This window comes from Phyllostomus discolor, chromosome 1 (assembly GCF_004126475.2).
Source record: "Phyllostomus discolor isolate MPI-MPIP mPhyDis1 chromosome 1, mPhyDis1.pri.v3, whole genome shotgun sequence".
Classification (NCBI taxonomy): domain Eukaryota; kingdom Metazoa; phylum Chordata; class Mammalia; order Chiroptera; family Phyllostomidae; genus Phyllostomus; species Phyllostomus discolor.
The window spans coordinates 14231785-14256461 of record NC_040903.2 but is presented as its reverse complement, the minus strand read 5'-3'; the positions used below and the strand labels follow the sequence as shown (position 1 = coordinate 14256461).

Below are 24677 nucleotides of genomic sequence, written 5' to 3'. Positions count from 1 at the left end.
TCAGCAGTTGCATTATTTTTTTTAGTTTTATTTTTTTGAAAAACGTTAACCAGCACTATCATGAGCTGTGTTTTTGTCAGCCTAGACTGCTGTGGATGACGTATCTAGAGGCCTTCTTCTATAGGTGCCTAAGAGCTTAAATGGTATTTAATTATTATTATTACTCAATGTCAGGCTCCATAAATGAAAAGAGATAAAAAAGATCGCTCGCAGCAACACTGCCTTGGTTTGCGATCTCATCACATCTCACAAGCGAAGCAGGTTCGAGCTGGCAGGTGGGGCATGAAACCTCTAAGGAAAACCCCAGCAACTGGAGATGTTTCAACTGAGTGGGAAGTTCCTCCACATGCCGGGGAGGGAAGAGGCCTGCCATGCTTTGATTTTCCTCCCCGATTTTATTCTAAAACACCTTAAACTCCGGCTAACTTACTTCAGAGACAGATAGGAGAAACGGCATCCCACAGAGCTGTCTTAAAGGGACATGGCCTCTAATGGAAGATTCCTCAGCTCCCAACAGCTTGCGGATGGCCTGTCCTGCTGCCTGAAATGCGTGTCAGTGAATGCTCCCGAGGAGCAGCAGTACTGAAAGCCTCAGCTGAACATGGTAACGGGAAGGGGCAGGATGCTTTCCCACCTGAACGCCAGCCGAGAGCAAGGCACAGACCGAGAGGCAGCGGAAGGCAGATGGGCCAAGTTATGTCCACTCTTCCCACAGTCTATTTCATCGACAGGTCAGAATGCAACCAGATGGTTTGCCAGAGGGCAATATATTGGCAGACAGTACCTGCTTCCTAGCATGAGACATCGGGCTGTTAGGAGCACAAGCTCGGCACTGAGTTAACCCTAGACGTTCAGCTCAGGGCTGACCTTCCTTCCACCTCCTCGAATTAAAAGAATAAGCGAGGTGGCCCGGCATGGGCAGGAGGCCGGAAGCCTTCGCTGCATTCTAGCCCCTTCTTTTTCTCTTTTTATTCCCTAGAGCAAAACCTCACTAGTAAGCTTTACAAACCCTCACATCCCAGGACAGGGGCTGCGGTCTGCAATGTTATTGGACCCGGGATGAATATAGGATTCGTGTACAACAGGCTTGGAATAAATGTGCTGACTAGCAGTCTCACAGTCGCCGGCCTGCCAGAATCTGTGGTGGGATCGTAGGGTCACTCGTCAGAGGAGGACCCAAAAGGTCATGATGCCAGGGGCCATTGCTTCTTAAGGGCTGCCAGGGAGAGTTGAGGCCACCCAGGCCCTTCCGTGCTCCTGCCGCCAATAGCAAACCCTCCCAAACGTTAGTGGCCTAAAGCCATGACAGTTTATGTGGCACGTGACCTGCGGGGCAGCAAATGGGGCAGAGCTCAGCGGGGTAGTTCTTCTGTGGTCTCTGCCGTGGCAGCTGAGGGTCAGTGGCCTCACTCACATATGGGGCAGTTGAGTGGTTGTCGGCCACGAATCCCTGATCGTCCAGCAAGCTTTTCTGTGGGCTTGTATCTCTGCTGGGGATCACGGGTGCCCATGATAAGTGGGAATAAGCCTGACTGCACAAGCGCGTTACTGGCTTCTTCGCGGAGCACATTTCCAAATGTTGCGTCAGCCAGAGAGAGTCAGGTGGCTGAGCCAAGGGTCAAAGTCACAGGCGAGGGCTGGGACTCAGGCAGGAAATTATTCGCGCCATTTTGCAAACAGTCTACCATGTCAACAAAACTAGGCCAACGGCAGAATCCAATCTTTCCAACTCCCAGGGGGGCGCTACTTCATTCGCAGATCTCCGGCATGCTGAAGAGGGCCTCTTGGAGCCGGACGCCCGAGTCGAGTCTGTTTCCCCATCTGATGCGTGGGGATAACACTCACCTCACAGGGTGGATCCAGGATCAACACGGCCTAGAAATAACAAGCACACACTGGCCGGGCCGCTTTACACCTGAGCATGTGTTCACAGCTCCTCAACCGCCCTGTGCGTCTGGACAGGCGAGTGCTTCTGCAGCTCGGAAAGCTCACGGTTAGCGCCGGTCCACGGGCGGGTTTTAGGCGGCACAAGAAAAGCGCCTTGAATGACATCAACTCCTGTGCGACTCGCCTGCCCCTTGTCTTTCTCTTTCGCTCCTTCCTCTTGGAAGTCGCAGGTCCGTGCTGATGCCCCGTCTTTAACGCCTCTCCTGCCACGTGTGAAGCACCGCACTCAGTTGTTGGACCTGCTTAGAAGTCAGTATCATTTTATTTGTAATTGCTTCCATTCTTTTTGTTTGGACAGTTGATCATTTAAGAAATAAATATACATAAACCTTAGTAGCTGGAAAAACGATGTTAAATGTCTAACACGTGGTTCCTTTATTCAGGTGTTCAACAGCTCTGTGCAGAGCACCTGCCCCGTGCCAGGCCCCGGTGGGGCTTCCCGTCTGCTGGCTCGAGACCTGATGGCGGTCAGGAAAGGGCTGGATTCAGGGATACGTGCTTCTTGCGGGGCACACACAGGTGCCCGCCCTGCCTGCCTCCGGTCCTGCGGAGCGGCAACGCTGGGGTCAGGGGTCACCTGCGGGCTGAGACCCGGCCGCCCCTTCCTACAAGTCCCAGCGGGGGCCGGGGCGGTCGTCGCAGCCCGGGGCTGCGTGGAGGGTGGGGGTGGGGGTGGGGAGGCCAGGCCGGCGGGGCTGTGGCTGCGGGCCCGGGCCGCGGCTCCTCCTCCCCTTCCTCCCGAGGCTGACGTGGAGGCGACAGCGCGGGCGGCTGCGGGAGGCGGCGGAGCGGCGGCTCGGAGGCTCCAGGCCCTGGCGGGGCCGGGTGGCTGCGACGGTGGCCGCGCAGCAGGAGGCGGAGGCGGAGGAGGGTGGTGTCCCTGCCGCCCGCCCGCGCCTGCAGGAGGAGGCCATGAACGGCGACAGGACCGAGAGCGACTGGCAGGGGCTGGTGAGCGAGGTGAGGCCAAGGCGCCGGCCAGGCGGGATGCGCCGGGCCCAGCGCCCGCCAGCCCCGGGCCCCGCTCCCCGGGTGACGGAGCCGGGGCAGGGACGCGCGGGAGGGGGACGCGCACCCGGTGGCCACGGCAGCCTAGCCCCGCGCGACCTGCCAGGTGCGCTGTTCCTCCCGCACTTCCCGGTCTACCCCGGTGCCACTTTCTTCCACGCCATCTGGTGACAGCCGTTGGGGAGGGGCCTTCCCTGCGGCAGAGCATGGCCCTGGATTGGAGAGAGAGAGAAGCCCGGGGATCCGGGAGGCGTTGGAGCCAAGCCCCACCTGCCTCCTAGTCACCGCTGTTTAGGAGCCAAGCGATTGGACGCCCAGTGCTGAAGCGGAAAGGTGGTGCCAGGGGGGAAATCCGGGCCCTGGGGTAACTCCCGGGCGGAGCGTCGTTACCTGCAGGGCAGCGGAGGTTTGGGTGGGGGAGTTCAGGCTCCTCCCGGGCCTTCATTCATTCACAATTAAACAACTCGTGTGTGCTGTCGGCCCATTAAATGAAACACAGGTGCAAATTCATTCGATTTGTGGAAGCAGAGAACACCATGCCCTCCTATTTGGTCATAAACACCCCTGGGTCCGTTGTGTTGGATCCCCGTGCTGTTTCCTCTTCACTCCACCCCGAGCGTTCTTGTCTTGGGAGGGACTGCCTGGCTTCTCCAGGTGAGGGGGTTTGCTGACGTGTCCTTCTCCCAGGTAAGTTGCCTGGCTTCCCGCCATTTGTGAGGGCAGTTACCTATGTCACCCAGCCAGGCTGACCACCCACCAGACATTCTCCTTTCTCTCCCCTCGGAGAATTACCTTCCATCCCCAAGGCCCACGTGGGGCGTCTGCCCCTTCGCTCCTGGGCACACACGCAGAGTGTCACGGTTTGCTCTGTTCCTTCCCTTCCGGGGGGGTCGGAAGGGACACCCTGCGCTGACTTTCTCTTCCCCACATGTTTCTGGGCCTCCAGGGCAGACTCATAACGTGTATATGCAAAGCACTGCATTTCTGAGGAGGAATGAGATGTCCTAGCTTCTCCTGCAGTTTAATTTTACTCTTGGTCTAGGAGTTGAAAGCTCCTAACTCTATCTACAAGAGTATTAGGAGGCATGTTTATTGCACCCTGCCCTCATCTCCCCTAACATTCAAGCTTTATGCTAAGGAACAGATTCTCTGGGCATCTCTTCTCCAGGCCCATCCAGAATCATACCCAGCAGGCCAAGAGGCTGGAGGTGGTTCTTCACATTAGTCGGGTGTTGGACTCTGACATAGCAGGATACTCAGCACGCCCACCAATACTTACCAGATGCCTGTTAGGAGTCAGGTTCATTGCCAAGTCCTTGGGACTCAGTGGCGAGGAGAGAACTCTTTCTGCCATCAAAGGACTCCTGGAGCATATGGTACAGTTTGGGAGGGGGCTTCCCACATACTACCAATACTAAGCGAGTACAACGAAGCGGAGTGTGAAGGATGGCAAGCCAAAGGAAGGAGATGCACTGTATTGTAATCAAGCAGTCTCCCCGCTAGGCTGTGTGTTTTCTTCAACTTCCTTCCAGTGGTCTCCACACTGAGCACCACACACGGCAGGTGCTTAGAAAATGCTTGTGGAATGACGTTGCGATCCAGGGCTTGGCTTGGCTAACCCAGCTGCATCTCTCCAGTGATGCCTTCTTGCCTTCCACAGACGTTCGTTAGAGGCCCAAGATGCAGAAGGCACGCAGCAAGGGGTTAGCTAGGGGGTGTGGAAATGAATGCAATAGGCTTTCTGTCCTCACAATAGCTAATTGCTATTTCTTGTGTCCACCTTCGATGTTAAGCATGTTATATGTCCTCATTCTCATAGTGGTATAAAGGAGAAATTATTTCTTATTTTACAGGTGAGGAGACTGTGGCTCAGACAGGCTAAGGACCTTGCTCGGAGCCTCACAGCTGAGGGGCAGAGTTGGAACCCTGGTCTGTCTGACTTCAGAGATTGTGGTCACTAGGCCACACTTTGCATTTTATTTTATTTTGTTTTGCTTTATTTTTCCTCACCTGAGGACATTTTTTCACTGCTTTCTAGAGAGAGAGAAAGGGAAAGAGAGAAACATTGGTGGGTTGCCTCCCATACATGTCTGGACCGGGGATCAAACCCACAAACTAGGTATGTGCCCTGATGGGGAATTGAACACTCAATCTTTTGGGCATGGGTCAATGCTCCAACCAACTGAGCCACACCAGCCAGGGCACACGCTTTGTATTTTACTCATCTGTTCATCTGTGTGTATCTTCCACCAGGCAGTAGGTTCTCCAAGATAGGGGACCATGTCTTATTCCTTTTTCAATCCTCAGCACCTGGAGTAAATGTTTCTCAGAGTGTGATCCACAGAACACCTGTACCAGAGATTTTAGGAGCCAAGAGAGCAAAGGATCACTTTGCATTTTGGGGGAAAATGCAAAATTTTGAGTGTCATCACAGTCTACTATAATGAATTGATATCTCCCTCCTACCCTTCCACAGATCCATCTACCTAACGCCCCTTCCCCCACCCTCATGAGTGTGAACTTATTGGGAAATAGGGTCTTTGCAGATACGATCAAGTTTAGAATCTCAGGATGATATCATCCTAGGTTTAGGGTGGGTCCCAAACCTGAGTGGTGTCCTTATAAGAGAGGCTAGAGTTGAGACAAAAGGGGAAAGGCTACGAGAAGTCAGAGACGCCCCCCAGAGGAAGGTCCTATGCAGATGGAGGCAGCAGTGGGAGTTAGGCAGCCACAAGCCGAGGAAGGAAGACCAGGGCTGGCCAGCAGCCGCCAGAAGCTGGCAGAGGCCTGGGCCACACTCTGCCCCAGAGCCTTCAAAAGGAACCCACCCTGCTGTCACATTGCATTTGGACTTCTGGCCTCCCCAGCTGTGAGAGAATAAACTTCTGTGTTTTAAGCCACCCAGTTTATGGTAATTTGTGGTGGCAGCCACGGGAAACAAATACACACGGGGCATGGAAGTGCCTGTGGATATAGCCCCAAATCTGCCTTTTCCACAAGCTGAGCCACCCAGGTGAGTCCCCTGCCCACTCAAGTTCAGCTGGCCAGGCGTGGACTGGGCCGGGCGTGGAGGATTGGCTGGTTCTCAGCTGGGTAGGGTTTAAAGAAAAATGTAGTCAGTGGCCAGCGGTGTTTCGAAGTGATTTTGGCCCCCAGCCAGAGGAACTGGGGAGGAGGCCACCAGACACCTGACCTGGGCCAAATGGCCTTTTTGCCACGCATCTGCTTCTGCAGAAGTCCCGGTCTCTGCCTCCCCCGCGGTCTGCACGCCGGTGCCCTGCCCACCCAGGGCCCTGCGCTCGCTTTCCATCAGTGTGCTTCCTCGGCTTGCCTCTAGGAAGCAGTTTTCATTTCAAATGATTCTACAGAGATCAGTTTTATTTTCATACTTTTAGTATAACAAGCTGAAATTACAGTCTTCTCTCAGGCCCTGGAGTAAACACAGCCAGGCCTACGAAAGAGGCATGGCTGGTATTCTACTTGGAAAATTAAATGTCTGGGGAGGGGGGAATGTTCTTCTTCTCACCCCCTGAGGCTATCTTTCAAAATCAGGGGAAAGTCTGGAAATACAGCTGCGCGAACAATCAATAACTTTTTATTTCCAAGATAAAAATCCTGGTCATCGCCCAGCCCACTGGCCTATGATAAACCATGCTTAATTCAATCATTGATTAATTAATTAGATAGCAGTCACTCTCGTATGCCTTGAATGTGCTGTGTGCAGTGGCTGTGAGACAGATAGAAGAGTTAACTCTGGGCATCTCCCCCAGTACAGTCACTGACTTTGGGAAGAGAGGGGTTGAAGAGGTGTATAGTCCAGCCCTGTGTGGTTAAGGGCACAGCTCCGGGTCTGGACTGCTGATGGAGATCTGGGGGTGAGTCTTGGCCCCACCTCTTTCTTGATGCAAATGATCAAAAACTCAACCCAAAGTGGTTCAGATCAGGAGGAATGTATTGGCTGATGTTGTGGGTTGAACTGTGTCCCCCAAAAGAAATGTTCAAGTCCTAACCCCCTGTACCTATGAAAGTCACCTTATTTGGAAATAGAATCTCTGAAGACATAATCGAGTTCAGGTGAGGGCATTAGAGAGGGCTCCTCATCCAGTGGCCAGCATTCTTGTAATAAGAAGAGGGGAATTGGGACACAGAGATGCACCAAAAGAAGAAAAGGTGAAGTCACAGGGGAAAGAAGGCTGTGTGGGGACAGAGGCAAGATGGTGGTTACATAGCTCAAAGCCAAGAATATGCCAAGATCGCCGGCCACTGCCAGAAACCGGAAGAGGCCAGGAAGAGTCCTCCTCTGGAGGCTTTTTAGGGAGCATGGCCCTGCTGACACCTTGATTTGGACTTCCTGTTCCCAAGAATGTCGGAGAATGAGCTTCTGCTGTTTGAGGACGCCAGTTTACGGCAATTTGTTGTGGTAGCCTTAGCAAACTAATACAGCTGACACGACTGATAATTCCAAGAGAGGGGTCACTAGGGCACAGCGGGATCCAGTGCTCAAACAGATGTTTACTCTCCATCTTTGGGTCTGCTTGCTACCTGCCTTCAGTCTCAGCCTCTCACCCTCTCAAGTTCACAACCAGAGGAGAAGTCAGACACTCTTATGTAGTAGAGTCCATCAAATCCCATGAGGCACTGCTTTTGAACTTCTCTGGGAGGAATCGCTCAGGAGAGGAGTGATATGATTGTCTTAGGCCTGGAGTTGTGCGTGGGCCCTGGCCCAGACCACACGGACTGGGAGTGGGCTGGGATGCTGGAGGCTGTTTGTCACAAGCAGGGGAATGCATGTCGAGAGAATCACCATGCTGTGCAGCTTCTCTGAGCCTCTTTTTCTCCACTTTATTTTTATTTTGTATGCCATATTTGCACCATTTTTTAAAAAAAAGATTTTATTTATTTTTAGAGAGGGAAGGGAGGGAGATAGAGAGAGAGAGAAACATCAATGTGCGGTTGCTGGGGGTCATGGCCTGCAACCCAGGCATGTACCCTGACTGGGAATCGAACCTGCGACACTTTGGTTCGCAGCCTGAGCTCAATCCACTGAGCTACACCAGCTAGGGCCTTTTTCTTAAGATAATAGAGTACTTAACTCATAGGTGCTATAATGGTGGGGAGCTGATGAAATAGTCCTTGCTCTCTGTCTGATGTGAAGTGCTTAGTGACCACTGGTACAATAATGACGAACCTCAGGACACAAACTCAGATGTTCGTGAAACAAAATCTTCTTTATTTGGCTACAGCAGCTTAGTTTTGATTACCAATGGGCACACTGTGAGGGCATGGAAATGTAATCTGGATCAGAGTCATGGCTTTCCCTTTCCTTGAACTTGTATTTAAGTGCTAGGGGGGCTTAAGTAGTACTGAGCCAATGGCAGGGGGAATGGTGTGGAGGGCTGCTTTTGTTGGCCACACTCTTCTCATTTCAGTCTGCTATCTGTTGGTCATTGGTCACTGGATGTCACTGTTGCGTCCCTCCTTGTCCCTCTTTCAGGCCTCTGGGTCTCTCTGGCTGTCGGTGCCACACCCGTGTGACTTTGGGGGAGTGAAGAACAAGTTGGCGTGGTGCCTCTTTGTTGCTCTGGGTGCGGGCAGTTCCACTGCCTTGCCCAAGGTGGGGACAAGGCCGTATTCTGCTGCCCCACAGCACTCCTGAGTGAGGGAAGGTCCGGGACACTACTGTGCTTTGTCTGCAGAGATGTGCCACACAACACAAGGCTGGGTCCTGGGATGCTGGGATTGTTTTATACTTCCTAAGGAAGAAGGGTGTGTTTGTTAGGGTCAAGTCTAAGCCATCATAACAAAGATTCCTACCCCCACTCCAAATACATTGTTTTACATCAGGTAGATACGGAGATACGGAGATGCCTTTCATGTCACAGTGTGGTGGCCCAGGCTGGGAGAGCGGCCCTGCTTCATGAGTCATTTAAGAACTTGAGTTTTTTCCATCTTATTACTTCACCGTGTCTTAGGGGTTGGTCTGCAATGTGGTTGAAGCTGGCTTGCTACTGTGGTTTTGTCCCAGCCCATGGAAAGGGGGCTGTCGAGAGAGAGACAAGGATCAGGCTAAGGGGCTTTTCTTTCATGAGGGATGACTTGAGAGCTGTGCATAGCACTTCTGCTCACATCCCGTTGGTCTGAGCATAGCTGTGTGGCCACTGATAGCTGCAAGGGAGGCGGGGAAGGCAATTTTTAGCTGGGCAGGCCCAACTTAAGTTGGGGAGAGTTTTTCTAATCATTACCTGAGGCGCTCTTCCAAAATTCAGGAGATTAAAAAAGAAAAAGGGTGTATTGGACAGAGAAAACTCAGAAGATAACAGAAAACAAAGATAAATCGGACTTTACCAAAATTAAACCTTCTGTTTTTTTGAAAGACTCTGTTAAGAAAATGAAAAGACAAGCCACAGACTGGAAGAAAATGCATGCAGAATACACAGCTTATATCCAGAATATATAAAGAACTCTCCCAACTGAGTAATAAGAAAACAACCTAATTTTCCAAATGGGCAAAAAAGTTAAACAGAAACTGCACTCAAGAAGAGGTCTGGGTAGCCAGCAAGCACATGAACAGATACTCAACAACCTTAGTGACTAGGGAAATGTAAGTGCAAACCACTGTAGGATGCCACAGCACACCTACTAGAATGGAAAAATAAGCACATCAAACATGGATACATGAAGGGCTGGCAAGCGTGAGGAGTAATCGGAAGTCTTACATATTGCTGGGGAATTATAAAATGGTATAGCCACTTTTTAAAAAAGATTTTGTTTATTTATTTTTAGAGAGGGAAGGGAGGGAGAAAGAGAGAGAGAGAGAAACATCAATGTGCGGTTGCTAGGGATCATGGCCGCAACCCAGGCATGTACCCTGACTGGGAATCGAACCTGCGACAGTTTGGTTCACAGCCCGCACTCAATCCACTGAGCTACGCCAGCCAGGGCAGTATAGCCACTTTTGAAAACAGTTTTGTGGTTTCTCATAAAATTCTACATCCACTTAACCAAACAACCCGGCAACGCTACTCCCAGGTATTTCCCTGGGAGAAATGAAGACACATGTTCATACCGCGACTTGTATGTGGATGTCTACGGCCATCTTGTTTGTAATCGCCGACAACTGGAAGGAACCCCAATGTCCATTAACCGGCGAACAGACGCGCTGGGCTACGTCCCCCGACAGAACGCTGCTCAGTGTTCAGATGGAACAGACTCCTGACCGTGCACAGAGATGGGTGGGTCTTAACAACGCTTGGTAACTGAAAGAAGCCAGAGGCTCAAATGGACCTACTGTAAGAGTCCATGCCTGTGACATCCTTGAAAAGGCAAGACAAAAAAGACAAAAACCAGATCATTGTTAGCCGGAGCCTGTGAGTGGGGTGAGCAGATCGACTGCAGAAGGACACGCGGGGACTTTCTGGAGTGACGGACACCCTCTGTGCCTTGATGGTGGGGATGACTACAAGACTGTATAGGTTTGTGGCAATTCCCGGAACCAGTCCACCCAAAAAGGGTGAATTTTTCTCTATGTAAATTATGCCCCTAATTTACATACAGAAACCTAATTTTTTAAAGGGGGGGCAATGGATATTCAAGACAGCTATCACTATAGAAACATTATCCCTTGTCTCTCCAGTTCCTTAGCTCACCAGGCGTCCAGGACAGCTAGCCATGCTCTCCCACCCCCAGTGCAGTGCCCCGGCCCTCACTCAGTTCTCCCTTCCCCAGGTCGACGGGGCAAAGCTCAGTGTTTATTCTTAGAGACTCACTAGTAACCAAGCTCTCCTTCTTCCCATCCCGATTTTGCCCCTTTTCCAACCCTGAGATCTTTTCTGGCCTTCTGTGGGTGTGTGGGTGTGTGGGTGGGTGGGTGGGGTCATGGGGACGAGAACCACTGGGAGGACTTTTCTGTGCCCCGCAGTCTTAAGAAGCAGGCTTCCAAAATGAAAAGCCAATCACGTTTCCCCTGTGTTTTGCTGGGCACTCCCCTGCTGGGAACACAGAGGCAGGACGTCTGGCTTCTAAAAAGGGACAGGAGTGTGTAGGGAGAAACAGGAAACGGGGGCAAGTTGGATAGATAGGGCATCAGTTAATATTTCAAAGTATTACTTACATTAACGATATTGTTAAATGAAAAAAACAGTGCATGACAGTGAACAATATATCTTAGACGTGTGTACGGGCAGTTGGTGAGGCTTTCTGAAATAGGAAAAAGCTTCTTAGAAGTGGAACTTGACCTGGCCCCTTCCCCTTTGGTTGAAGAGGGCATGGTGTGAACTAACCCAGAGGGCTGGGCTAGTGGCTGACCTTTGAGGACGTGCTCCAGGTAAAGACAGAAACTAGTGGTGGAGCTACAGCAGACTTGAGAACTGGCTAGCCAGGGTGCACCAGAGGGTGGATGGCTTTAAGAGCAAGACAGAAGGGTAGCTGTACTCCTAGCTGGAGTCCAAGTTGATGAAATTATTTGGAATAGATTTGTTTCCACTGAATTCAAGAATCACCGAGCCTTGATCATCCGCAAGCCTTTATTTATCAAATCAAGACAAATTTGGTAACGTTGCCAGGAGTCAGGAAAGGACAAGTTAAGGTGAGAAATCAGTCATCTAGTTTTTTCCTGTCGCCATGCACATTGTCAAATACTCCTATGGTACCTATGTCATGGCACTTATTACATGGTTTTCTGAATAGCCTGTGACTTGTTTTTCTTGCCCCTGGGCCTAAAAGGTCTAGAACTCTTTGGAAGTAGGGACCATGTGTTACTGTTTTGTGACCTTAACGCTCAGCAGTGCGCCTTGTAGAATCTGTGAATATTTGGATGCTCGAATGAATGAAGAGGAGGCAGCATCCATGGGAGCAGAGAAAAAGGCATGACAGTGAGAGAGATCTTAACGGGTGACTCCGACCGGAGTCCATAGCCGGCTGGATTGGGAACATGGAATAGAATGAGCCCGAGGTGAGCCTGACGGGTGGCTGGAATGGGGGTGCTTGGTATGGTAGAAGGTCAGGAGGGGTGGAGTCTGCTGCCAGCGGGCCGAGTCCCGTGTGGAGCTCTCTCTGCATTGTTGAGTTTGCTGGGAGCGCTGGAACTCTCGTGAGGCGAGCTCAGTGCTTCCCGGGAGCATTTCTGATGAGCAGCTCTCTTCATAGAGGCAGACTAATTTCCCAGTAAGTTTATTAAAGTCAGCACGTGGGGGCAAGTGAGCACATCTGCTATTTTTAACGGATGGGATGGACTCATGTTCTCTTCTCCTGTGCAGGGAAATTCGTGCATGTGCTTCTAGAATGGACAATCTCTACTCTTATTATGTTAAAAATTAATTTACTGACCCTCATATTGAATCAAATAATTGGCTGAAGATTAGAAGAGGACTCTGGCTAGTCCCTGAATGGAAATGAGCGGGGCGAGTGACATTTCCTACCCAGTGCCTGGTTTCCCGCCAGTGAGGCCATTCTGGGCTTCGGGCACCTCACGGCTGGGGACCTTGCGTGGCACAGAGTCTGCGTCTCATCCATGTCTCACCCGTCAGGGGACACCATGCCCGTGGTAGGGGTGCCTGGCGCCCCAGGAACACAGACCTTCGGTTGATTGTTTATTTTGAAGTCTCCTCATTTTTATTTCACCTCTTCTATTCTGCTTTCATTACTTGATGCTATTATTGTAACACATCTTTTTTTTAAAGAAATTACTTTGAAATGTTTTTAATATCTTCAGAACAAAATGTAATCATTTTAATTTAAGAAATACAAAATTAAGAGAAAACAAAACATCTGAGAAAAAAATTACAATACTCAGATATTGAATTAAAAGGCACTGGGAAAGAGTACTTTTTGAAATCATGATGCTTGATAGAACATTAACTAGATTACTAAAAGTTTAAGAAGCTACTGTGTTATATGACAGCTAGAAGCAACAGTATTTGACCCGATGAAGAACTGGCATAGAGCTGTGAGCAACGATTAAGCTTTCCATGGGACTTGCTTTGGGAAAATCAGGTGTTAAAACACCACACACATCTTAATTATGTTCAGGTTATCAGATCTCCTTCAAGCCAGTCTACTGTGCAACTAACCTATAGAGCCGCCTTAAAAAAACAAAACACGCTGCACCAGGTTCTCTTATTCAGAAGCCTTCCATGGCTCCCTGTTCCTGGTATTCAAGGCCCTCCTCAAACTGGCCTTGACTTTTCTAGCCTCATGTCTCCCTGCTCCCCTCGTACACTGGCTGCTTCAGCCAACCCGATCAGTCGTGCATTCTGGCTTCCACTTATTTCCACGCCCTGACCTCATGCAGGTGGGCCTTCCACTTCTTCTTCCCAGCCTTCCCAGTCCTTTGAGGTGGAACAGAAGCCCGCATCCCTTCCACAATCTCCCAGGCTTGAGCTGAGCTCTCCATCCTGTTGCCCATTAGAGGGTAGGTTCCAGAGCACTCACGTGCTTCCTGAGAACAGAAGGCGCCTTCTCTGTGTGTGCATCTTAACTCCGACAGCAGTTAGTGAGCTCCTGAGGGACCGGACTGCAACCACCTGGGTTGGGGTAGGAAATAGGCATTCTGGAGTGATGAGCTTCATAGGATGGCTCAGGAGGAGCAGGACCCAAGCGAGGATACTGATAGAGCACCCCAGAGCCAACCTAGTTCCGGCCCATTGGCAGGGCCCCTACTTTGTCGTCACATCCTCATTTATGGGAAGAGACTTGTGAATGGGCCTGTGCACCTGGAGCTTTATTAACGCCAGAGACACTGGTAAGGGAATAGGGACATCAGGATGGATCCATCTCGGTGTTAGGTCGGTTGCTTGGCATGAAGGAGGAGTGAAGAACAGCCCAGGGGCATTTCAGTGGGTCAGGGGATAGCAGGGTAGAAGGTCACCACTGGACACACCAGACGCATGTTAAGTACTACCATGTGCAAAGCCTCGTACACGAGACTGCGGCTCTGGAGGGGTTTACAGTCCAGCGGTGATCAGGGATGGGGATCAGGTCACTCCATCAGGACACATTGGGATGAGCTCTGTGCGGGTTCGGGGAAGGTTAAGTTTGACTAGAGGATGGAGGAAGGTTCTTTTTTTTTTTTAAATAAGATTTTATTTATTTTTAGAGAAGGAAGGGAGGGAGAAAGAGAGAGAGAGAGAGAGCGCGTGAGAAAGAGAGAGCACGCGCGAGAGAGAGACATCAATGTGCGGTTGCTGGGGGCCATGGCCGGCAACCCAGGCATGTGCCCTGACTGGGAATCAAACCTGCGATGCTTTGGTTCACAGCCCGCACTCAATCCACTGAGCTATGCCACCCAGGGCTGGAGGAAGCTTCTTGATGGAGGTGGCACTTAGGCCAGGAAGGTTGGCAGGATTTCGGCAGGTAGAAAGGTAAAGGAAGGGTGTTCTAGGTCAAAGGAAGAGAGATAGCAAAGGTTGTGAAATGCAGAACCTATTTGGGAAACCCCAGATGGTCTGGTCTCTGGTTGGTGACACATAGTATAGGGCAGCAGGTATTGCTTGTTAGGCAGGCTGCGAGTGCCCTGTAGCTATGTAGGGCGCTAGGGTCCTGAGAGTGGCCTCCGTTGTGGAGGAGGCTCATGGCACGATTGTACCTTTTGGTGGAGAAGTTGCCCAGATACATTGGGAAGGTAACTGATGTGCCAAGAGTATGTGTGAGGAGCTGGATAGGCAGGAGGCCTGAGCGGGACACAGAAGCCCACCCAGACCTGCACTTGTACTTCTGTCCCCTTGCTCTCACCCACTCTCAGCCCCCCTGAGTCTGCCTTCACCCCTTCTTTCCTCCTGAAAATGCTCTTGCCAAGATCACCTGAGGCCAGCCTCTTATCTGGCTGTGCCCAAAGGTCTGTCTTCTGGCCTCAACCTACTTGACACCTGGCTGTGCAGCCTCTGACACTCCACTCTCCTGTCCCTATGTGCGGGGCTTCTGGATCCCTCCAGGTGGCCACCAGACATGTCCCCAGCCACCTGGCATTCAGCGTGCCCTGCCCTGAATTCATCCTTCCTCCACCTCTCCTACCTCTCTCTCCTTCTTCCAACCCATTTATGTTAATGACATCACTGTGTCTTCTTTGATTCTCTTTCCCAGTTTTCCCCACCCACCAATTTAATTTTCATCAAGGCCCGTAGTTTCTGCTTTTGTCCAAGTCCTTCACTAAGGGCTCCATGTCACCATTCCCACCATCCCGTCATGGCCCAGGTTCTCATCTATCGTCCCCAAAATGTTTGCAATGTCCTATAAGATCTTTCCTCCATGCGGTTACCGGAGTTGTCATTCCAAGTGCCAAAATGGTGTACTGCTCCTTTGCTTAAAGTACTCTGATGGCCTTTCCCAGCCTGCAGAGTGGAAGCCAGCCCCTCAGTTTGCCTCCAAGGGTCCTACTCCCTCCTCATCTCCCATAACTGCCCCATATTCCTAATGCCCACTGTCCCCCCTGCCCCCCACCCCGGTAGAACTCCTGACTGTTACCAGATCACCCCATACTCTGAGCATCTCTAAGCCTTTGCTTATGTCCAGAGGTGACCTCCCACTTTAAGGCAGCCCCACTCAAGTGTCATATCCTCCACTTGGGTTTCCTGCCTTTCTTGGGCTGTAAGAGGTTGAGAAGTAGATGGTATATTTCAGTTGGGAAATGGCGTGGGGGTTGTTGGTAGAATGAGAAAGCAAGGTAATGGGGTTCCTGAGATTGAGAGACCCTCTAAGAGGCGGATGGCCACCAAAGTCTAGCAGAATGCCAGGGAAATGATACTTGGCAGGTACTGGTGGAAAGAAAGAAGAAGGGAAAGAGGAAGTAAAGAGAAAGTAGGAAGGAAAGGCATTCCCAACATTCTCTTTGAAGCTGGCCCTACTCACCTGCTGGGAGGCTCCACTTCCGGCCTCTCCCCGGGCTGGTCATGCCCCGGAAGAGCTGGGAGTGAGTGTCTCCATGGCCCTGGCCCACGCCTGGGGTCCTGGCCAGCTTCCTGGCTCGGGCTTCCATGGGTCTCACGTCATCAAGCTCTGCCACTAGGTAGCCACGTGGTCTTGGGCAAATCTCCTGCCTTCTCCAGTCCTCGGTTCCTCTGGACTGTATAACCATATCTGCCTTGCGTCTCTCGTGTAAGATGTGAAGATGAAGTGCGGTGATGTGAGGATGTGTTTTACAGTCGTCAGCCATGTAAAGCTGAGGTGGTGGTCCTATCCTTGCCTAGGTTTTAAAGAAAAACCCTTCCTGGCCTTCAGAGATGCTTCCGCAGAGAGAGAGGGGATGTGTCAGTGGCCAGCTGTCAACATGATGCCATTGAAAATTCATATCAATGGGCCACAGATTGACGTATCATCTGCTTGCTCTGCCATCTGCAGACCCTATGGCCAAGACAATATTGGAGGTGGCAGGGATGGACTCCCTTCTCCTAGCCAGTTCCAATTTGCTTTTTAATTTGCTCCAGCTTGGCGAACTCTGTCAGGGTCACTCTGTCACCTTTTCTTCTTTCCCGACAGTCTCCGGCATTGCCAGACCTTTCCGTGTGATGGTAGCTCCTCAGTCAGTTCCCAAGCACCTCTCATTCCCATGCCTCCCTCTGCACTGCCCTTACTCACCTTCTGACGTCATACCCCTCTTCCTGTCCCCCTGTCCAACCTTCTTCCCAAATGTCCGGCCCTTCCCCATTTGTACCCCTTTCTGGCTGTCAGTCATCTGCTGACCACTTTTCTTCTTTGCTGGAGTCCTGACTAAGCCCCCTGTGAAGCTGATGGCGACCCTCAGGAAACGACACAGCACTGGCAGGAGCCCCTCTGCCCCCTGGGCTCTTGGAGGTGCCTCCAGCAGCCTTCTTGCCTCCTGCATCTCCTTTCCGTCCCACCCACAAAACTCCGGTCCTGCCCCTTCCTTGCTCAAAAAACTCCGTGGCTCCTGTTCCCTCTCACTTGGTTCAGACTCTGTTGTCATGGAAAGACTTTCTTCCCTTCATCTAAACCAACGTTCAGCCTTGTTTTGTGTTTCTCTTTTTCAAACTTCCTGTGCTCCCAGCAAACAGAACCTCTTCGGGTTTTCACGCACTTGGCCTTGGCTCAGGCTATACCCTCTGCCTAGAACACTTGTTCTCTTACTTCTTTTCACTTCTCTTTTCAAGCCTTGGCCATGACCGCCTTGCCCCCCAACTGAATGGGCCCTTGCCTTCTGCGACCCCATAGCATCTAAGCACGCTTCCGTGACTGGCATCTCCCTGGCCACCTTATGTCGGAATTATTTATGTTCTTGCTTTGCCTCCAGCCAGGAATTGCTCCCAGCAGGAACGGGCTGATTCATTTGTGAGTTTCCCACTGTGCCCAGTGCAAAGTCCTGTGTGTAGTGAACAAATTTAAAAGAGATGACAAACCTATTGGGTCCTCAGTTAACACTTGAGTTGAAAAACTATTGCATTAAAATAAGAACATTCTTTTTTTTTTAGGCAGAACACTACTCTCCTCCATTTCTTCCTCTAAAGCTCCTTTACATCTTTCTGACAGACCTTCTGAGTTTCAGAAGACTGTGATCTTTTAAAGGTAGTCAGTCAGATCTCCTTTTAATAAGCCCTAAGAGGTTTATGAATTTACTAGAAGGCAGTTCCTTTCTCCCTCTCTCTCCCCTTTTTTCTTTTCTTTCCTTTCTTCCAAACTGGAATTGTATTGAGTCAGATACATTGCTTGGAAGGAGGCAGAAGCGGCAGCTGGGAAATCACTTAGTTGTAAAGAGCTGCTTTCTATAACGGGCTCTGGCCTGTATTGTAGGTGGGTCTGAACACATGCCAGCCTCGAACTCTGTGCTGGACTACAATCTAAGCTTGCTCCGAGGTTACCACCACCGCGGTGCCCCCCACCACTGACGCTCATGCAAATAAATGGTGTAATTTCTTTGGTTCCTATGGTCATCTTCTCTTTATGAGAAACAATAAATATAACTCCTTACGTTTGTCTTTCTTGTCCTGATATGGAAGAGGGTTTGCTGTGTCCCAGGCACTTTGCTGAACGTTGGAGTGGAAAGTCCAATAGGATATTGCCACCTTCCTCTCTATTCCCTAATCTGGTCCTCATCAGCACCTTGCCAGCTAGGATGAGCAGCAGGCAGGCCTTCCTTGAATAGCCAAAAATATGGAAATTCTAAGCCCTTCTTTATGGTCACTCAGCAAGACGCAAGCATGCGGAGCTCGGCCTTGTAACTTCAAGTCAGATGTATTTCCCCCCGGGAGCCCTGGGTGCAGACCCTCTGCCCGCTCACATCAGCTGACCTAGCTCTACACCCAAGAACTTGAGCCAAGACAGAGACTTTTGGGGCCTGGTTCCAGATTCCTGCCCAGACTTCAGTATGGGCTGGAAGTTGAGCAGAAGCGATGTCAGGAGACCTGCGGGTGAGACCGTGTCTTGAAGGATGGTCAGGACACCACGTCTGTTGTCCTGGGCCAACCCCGGTGACCCAGCCCCTTTGTGGGAGAGTCTAACAATGCCAGGGCTCACCGCTCCTCCTGCTCCTGCTTCACCCCCAGCAAAGAGCTTCCTTAGGCAGCTGGGGGTGGGGGTGGGGGCTGCCTGTGATGGACTGAGTCTGCACGAGGGGAGGTTTGGGAAGAAAAGTGAGTGGCCAAAGGCATTGCCTGGAGATGATGAAGCCTTGGGTTTCAGGGTGGAGTTAACTTTACATATCTGACTGATAATGAATTCACCGCATCCCCTAAATTTAGAAAATACAGATACAGATATAATTAAAAAATTATATCCGTACACAGAGCTGACTGCTATTAACATTTTCATGCATAATCCTCAGACATTTCCCCCATGCCTTTATTCCTAAAACTAAGGTTATATTGTATGCTGTTTCATTTTTTCATTGGTATGGAGACTAAGTACACACAGGGAAGGCATGCAGTGAATGCTCAATGCGCTCTTATGTGGACACGCACCCGTGTGACCACTGCCTAGATCCAGGCGCCGACACCCCCAGCTCCCCAGAAGCCTCCGTATGGCCTCTCCCAGGCACCCCTTCCCCCAGGAGCCATTATTCCGACTTCTGTCAGTGCATGCTGGCTTTATAACTTGTTCTTTCCCCTACTCAGCAACAGTAGTGAATAGCTTCCATGTCACTAACTTATTGGGATTATGCTCATAATCATCGGTCACAGTGGGAGCAGAGGATTCCATGGTATTGACTCTCCAGACATTTGTTGGACTTTGAGCTTATGTCTCAGAAGTACTGATTGCATTGTTCCCCAGGACCAGAAAGCCCGGATGTCTGATCGGGGTGGTATTTAGCTGTGGAACAGGCTGCAGGGTCAGTGACTTGGAGGTTTTCCTGTGGTTTCTTTGCAACGCCTGCTTGTGCCTTCCCTGGCTCACTTGCTTTTTTGAGTACAGGTGTGTTGTGCTGACCATCCTGCTAACCATTCCGTGTGCTCGAAAGGGCATCTCACACCCTAGCACGTGGTACAGAATTTTTACAGGAGAGCAAATTTGAATTCCACTTAACTTCTTTTTTAAAAAAAAAATATTTTTAGGCCCTGGCCAGGTAGCTCAGTTGGTTAGAGTGTCATCCCGATATGCCCAGGTTGTGGGTTTGATCCCTGGTCAGGGCACATATAAGAACCAACCAATGGATGCATAAGAACAAACAAAGCAATGTTTCTCTCTCTCTCTCTCTCCTTTCCTCTTTGTTCTTGAAAATGAATTTAAAAATTCATTTTTTTATAGGAAGAATTTTTTTTATCTTTAAAAATTTTTTTTTTATTTTTAGAGAGGGAGTGGAGGGAGAAAGAGAGAGAGAAACACCAATGTGCGGTTGCTGGGGGTCATGGCCTGCAACCCAGGCATGTACCCTGACTGGGAATTGAACCTGGGACACTTTGGTTCCCAGCCTGCACTCAATCCACTGAGCTATGCCAGCCAGGGCTAAAAACTCATTTTTAAAAGAGGAGAGAAATTCATTGGACAATTTAAACACCAGGGTTTAGAGTGGCATTCCTTTTAGACGACACTGCAGAGCTAGGAAAGTGGCCGTTTTGGTTCCTGGAATCGTTGGTGAAGTGCAGGCGCTGACGAGGAGGAGCACCCCACACGTCTCCCAGAGACACGCTCCCACCCGCTGCTGAGCTGGGAAGTCGGGGTCATGCAGGCGATAACCACGCACGTTTGGGAACCTCCCCCGATTTCCCCCTCTCTTGATTCAGCTTTCGGTTAGTTTACTACCACTATCCTTACTACAACACTATTCCGATTGCTGCCACTACTCTTAGTGTTGTTATTGTTCCTGATAGCAGTAAAGTTTTTCTTTTACTGTTTCCAGTTATTAAGCACTTATTGTGTGCCAGGCACAAGGTGAAGCATTTTTCACATAGTGTTCCGTGCAGGCACGTACTTGAAAGAAAAAGGAAACGTTTTATTGAGCTCTTTTTAATGTGCTGAGTCCTGTGCTGGGTGCTTTACATATGCAATTTCATTGGCTCCTCGCAATTGCCTTGGGAGGCAGCTAGAGTTAGCACCTTGTTATAGCCATGGTCAGGGAGGCTAGGAGATGGTGAGTGAATCTGGTGGACTGTGTGAGTAATGGGAGAGCTGGATTTGAACCGTCGGCTTTTCTGATCCCAAAGCCTGTGTTTTTCCCACTCTACCTACCACAGCCTCACTGGATGGATGGATGGATGGATGGATGGATGGATGGATGAGCAAACCAACCAACCTGATACAGTGAAATGCTCATTTTTAGGAAGTATGTATTTTGAATTATGGAGCTAGAATGAAGATATTCTCTCCTTTACACTCCATTTAATACCTTGACATAGACCTTAGGTATCCAATGTCGCTTGTCAGCTGTGACATGGGGCTCTAACATGAACTCAGTTACGTACCTTGCATTGTAAGGTGCCAGATTTCCTCAGTATCAGTTTGGGCATGTTGGTATATTAGTTAGGATTAATTTTAATGTAGCACCCAAAACAATGGTGGTTTATATAGGATAGAATTATCTGTATTTCTCTCTCAGGAGCAGTAACTTGGGATGCCAGCAGCATGGGGCCAAGACGGCAGCTCACGGTTTATGGAGGACCCAGGCACCCTCAGTTTTTTCTGGACGACCACCACATTCCAAGAGTGAGGCTTTCATTTTATGGACCAATATATTGCCGGAGGGAGGAAGCCATGAAAAAGAGCGTGCCCTTCCCTTAAGGAAACTTCCTGGAAGTCCCACAGGCCACTTCCACTTCCGGCACCTCATGTGTGTGTAGGGATGGTCGTAGGACCCACCCCATAGTGTCTCACTGCCAGGGTCAAATGAGTCCGGTGCCCTCTGCAGTGCCCGGGGCTCAGTAAATGGCAGAGGAGTCTGCCATCTGTGCTTCCAGTGACGCTTCTGTGGTCACATCTGGGTTCTGGGCCCCGCAGTCCTGGCAGGCTTTCCCGAGCAGGACTTGTGACTGCTTCAGCTCTTGTGCCCTCCCACGCACAGTGGACAGCAACTGGTCCTGATGAATCTAGGCGGATGACGACTGTGGGTGAGGGTGATGATGATGGATACCTCTTAGTCCATGCCAGCCGCATGCCAGTTGCTGGGCTAGATACCTTGTTTGATTATCTCCTTTACTCTTCTCACAAACCCTGTGATGCAGATAGAATCATGGTCATTGTTTTGCAGATCAGGGAGCTTGGGCTCAGCGGGAGATGGGGTGACTTGCTCCAGGACATGGAGCTTGCTTGATGTGATGGGGCAGGGGCTGGAATGCAGGGAAGTTAGGCCCCTAAGCTTAGGGTTCTACTGGGGATCCCCATTGCCCTCCATGTCTTTTTAGGTCTCTCCGCCTCTGAAATTTCATCTCCTTTTGGAGGGTCAGCCTGGTCCCATATTTCCCACATCATCTCGATGCTGTTCTCTCTGTAGTGACCCTGATTATTCCTGCATTTTCTTTACTGAATGAGAAATGCCCGAACCCAGACATTACCGGCATCGGGGATATCTGTGTGCCCTTTTCCACGGAATTTCCATGAGTGTCAAGTCTGAATTCCGTCCTTGGAGGAGAGTAAAATGGAGCAACATTTCATTGTCTTTTAAATGCTCTCCTGATAAACGCTGATGATGGAGGTCCTGGTCGTTGTGAACACATTGTCAAGGAAAGCGAGTAAAATTATGCTCAAATCGCCTCGTGGTCCATTGGCGATGTATAGCCAATGAGAATGTTGCCATGTTCTTTAAAAGCCATAATTAACTCAGGCCCCCAGGGGAGCCTTTGCTAACCTAATCAACTCATTTGCACTTATCAGAGAAACAGACCAGGAACGGAGTCCCTGCCTTAAGAAGTTGTTTACAATGTGATCTGTCCTCCGAAATCTCCAGTGACTTGGATCACCAGGATTGCCCACCCACCCACCATCTGGAGTGAATCTCCACCTAACTTTTTGCTGTGGGGCTGACTTCTGAACTGACAGTTCTCGTTGAGGAAAATGTCTCACTAATCAGTATTGCCTGGAGTTGGTGGGAGGGAGCAAGAACGACGAAGCTGAAATGAAGGAGCAAATTAACGGTGCTCGGGAAAATGTGAGCAAGGTGCGGAGAGGGGGAAAAAACAGCTCCCAGCCACCAGCTTCAGCTGGGGAGACCTTCTTCCTGCAGGTGGAAGTTTGGGCCCAAGTGGCTCTTTAGTGACGACTCTCGGTTCTCATCCAGAGAGAACCACTGGGGGAGCCATAATGATCACGATTGATTAGAATCTTGGCCTATGGCGGTAAGAGCTCTATTTACTTGGGTAATTAAAGTGGTGATGGATTTGCATGGCTGATTTCAAGATCTCTAGTCTGCAGATGAGTGCCTTGAGGGGCGAACTGGGAAGGAGCACCTCCTTGTTTTAGAGTATCTGCACCTGACTCGAGCATCTCAGCGAGGGGAGCCAGCGAGTATTCCCATAAAGGCTGCATCTTGCGTTGATCCTCATCTTGGGCACTCTGGCCCTTTCATGGCGCTTATTCCTCCAGGGAGATACCATTTTCCAGGAAGGCAGGGTCTGCTAGCACACTTAGGAATAGAGATTGTTTTCTTTCTCTTCTCTGAGAGAGGCAGGACACTGGCAGGAAGAGCATGGGACAGGCCTGGGTTCAATTCCCACCTCGTCCTTACAAACTGCATGATTTTCTTTAAGCTCTTGGAACCTTAGTTTCTTGATTTGTAAGAGGAAATAATAATGTTTAGCTTTTGTGGTTGTGATGAGGACTTAGGATTTGTATGTGCAAAATGCTAAGTCACCTTTGGGCACCGAGGAGCCTCCAAATGATGACGGTTGTTCGTGTCGTCATTCGTAGCAGAGCAAACTGAAGCACAGAGAGGGCGAGTGGCTTCTCGTGGCCAGTGGTAGGCGATGGTGGTGAAACCCGTGTTTCACTCTAAATCCCGGGTGCCATGTTGCTTCTGTTAATGACTCCTTTGCCTCTACCTCCTGAATACCTTTTGTTAAGGGGCGGTCCAGGAATCAGTTCTAGTTTGGTGGATGCTTCCCCTTAAGCCCCTCAGGACCTCATTGAGAGAGGGAAGGCACTGCTCCAGTCACCCTCTGTCACGTGGTGTTTGGGGCAGACGAGACAGGTTAAAAGCTGACAGATATGCAAGAGAGCGCTGTAGCTCATCGATAGTGGGGATGTTAGGGACTTTTTAAAATTTCTTTTTGAGACGAGGGAAAAATGAACCACAGTATTTTGATAGCTTTTAAAGACAGTTTGGCCAAAAGTTGTCCATGCCATGCTGGCTTTTTACTGTGCTCCAGCCCCCAAGAAAAGCCCTCTGCAACTGAATTGGAATATCACATAATGAAGTAATCAGAGAACCTATCATTACATGCTATGTGTGACTTATATAACATTGTGGCATATGTGAGAATTGGTCATGTAAGCTGTCCCCTGGATACAGTGCATCCCAGGCCCCCGGCAACCTGGAGAAGAAAGGGCCTCGGGGGCCCTGGTAATGTCAGTGCTCCATCCCAAAAGGAACAAGAACCACACACCCCACCGCCAGGATCTCGGCCCATGGCCAGGTCGGATCAGCCTAGCAGTGGGAAGACTGCAAATTCATTCTAGGCGGCGACGATGTCTAAAAACATACTCTGTTCAGCACGTCGGGTGGGGGTTCCTAGCCTGTCCATGGCCAACCAGAAGGAAAGCCAGCCTTTCCTTCTCACGCTTCCTCCTCGTCATCATAGGCCTGCAAAGAGCAGGGGCCACTCTTTGTAGAGCCTAGGGACTGGGAAGGTGGGGAGAGGGAGGAAAGAGCAATAACAGGAGTGAAAGGATTGAAATAGATATTCCGACAAACCTCCCTCACTCAAAACTCCAGCTAACCAAGGCTGTCAGTGGATCCACATACCCGCCAGCTACCGTAGTTCACATTATACACTCTTCCAATTACCTGAAATCTCACTTAAAATTCAGCACATCCCCTGGGGCATTCAAATAATCAAAGTTTGCCTGTCAAAAGTAATACTGGAGAGGGGAAACCACCAAGATGACTCCAAGAAAGATAGATTATTAAAAAAAAATTATCTTAGAGAATGGCATTAGAGCCATTAGGTTACCAACTTGAAATTGCTGAAGAGTTATCTGAAAATTAGAGGTGAGCCCAGGCTCAGGCAGGGGTCATGGAAATGCCCAGGAAGCCATATAGCTGGAGACTGAGGTCTGGGCACGCACAGGAGAGACGCCTGGCGAGGGCTCGGGGGAGTCACGTTGCACGGCCGGCATCGCCGTGGGGCGGGGAC

General features: G+C 50.2%; 1 protein-coding gene across 2 annotated transcripts in view; it reads left to right on the top strand.

Moving 5' to 3' along the window:
• Positions 1–2627: 2627 nt before the first annotated feature.
• CCDC149 (coiled-coil domain containing 149) overlaps positions 2628–24677 on the top strand; it is a 97666-nt gene continuing 75616 nt past the window's right edge. The window contains exon 1 of one of the 2 annotated variants that reach the window (XM_028507989.2): positions 2628–2907. In XM_028507989.2, the coding sequence (XP_028363790.1) occupies positions 2860–2907 (48 nt within the window). In that variant the 5' untranslated portion in view covers positions 2628–2859. The remainder of the gene's footprint in view (positions 2908–24677) is intronic. The other variant, XM_028507988.2, reaches the window with a different exon arrangement.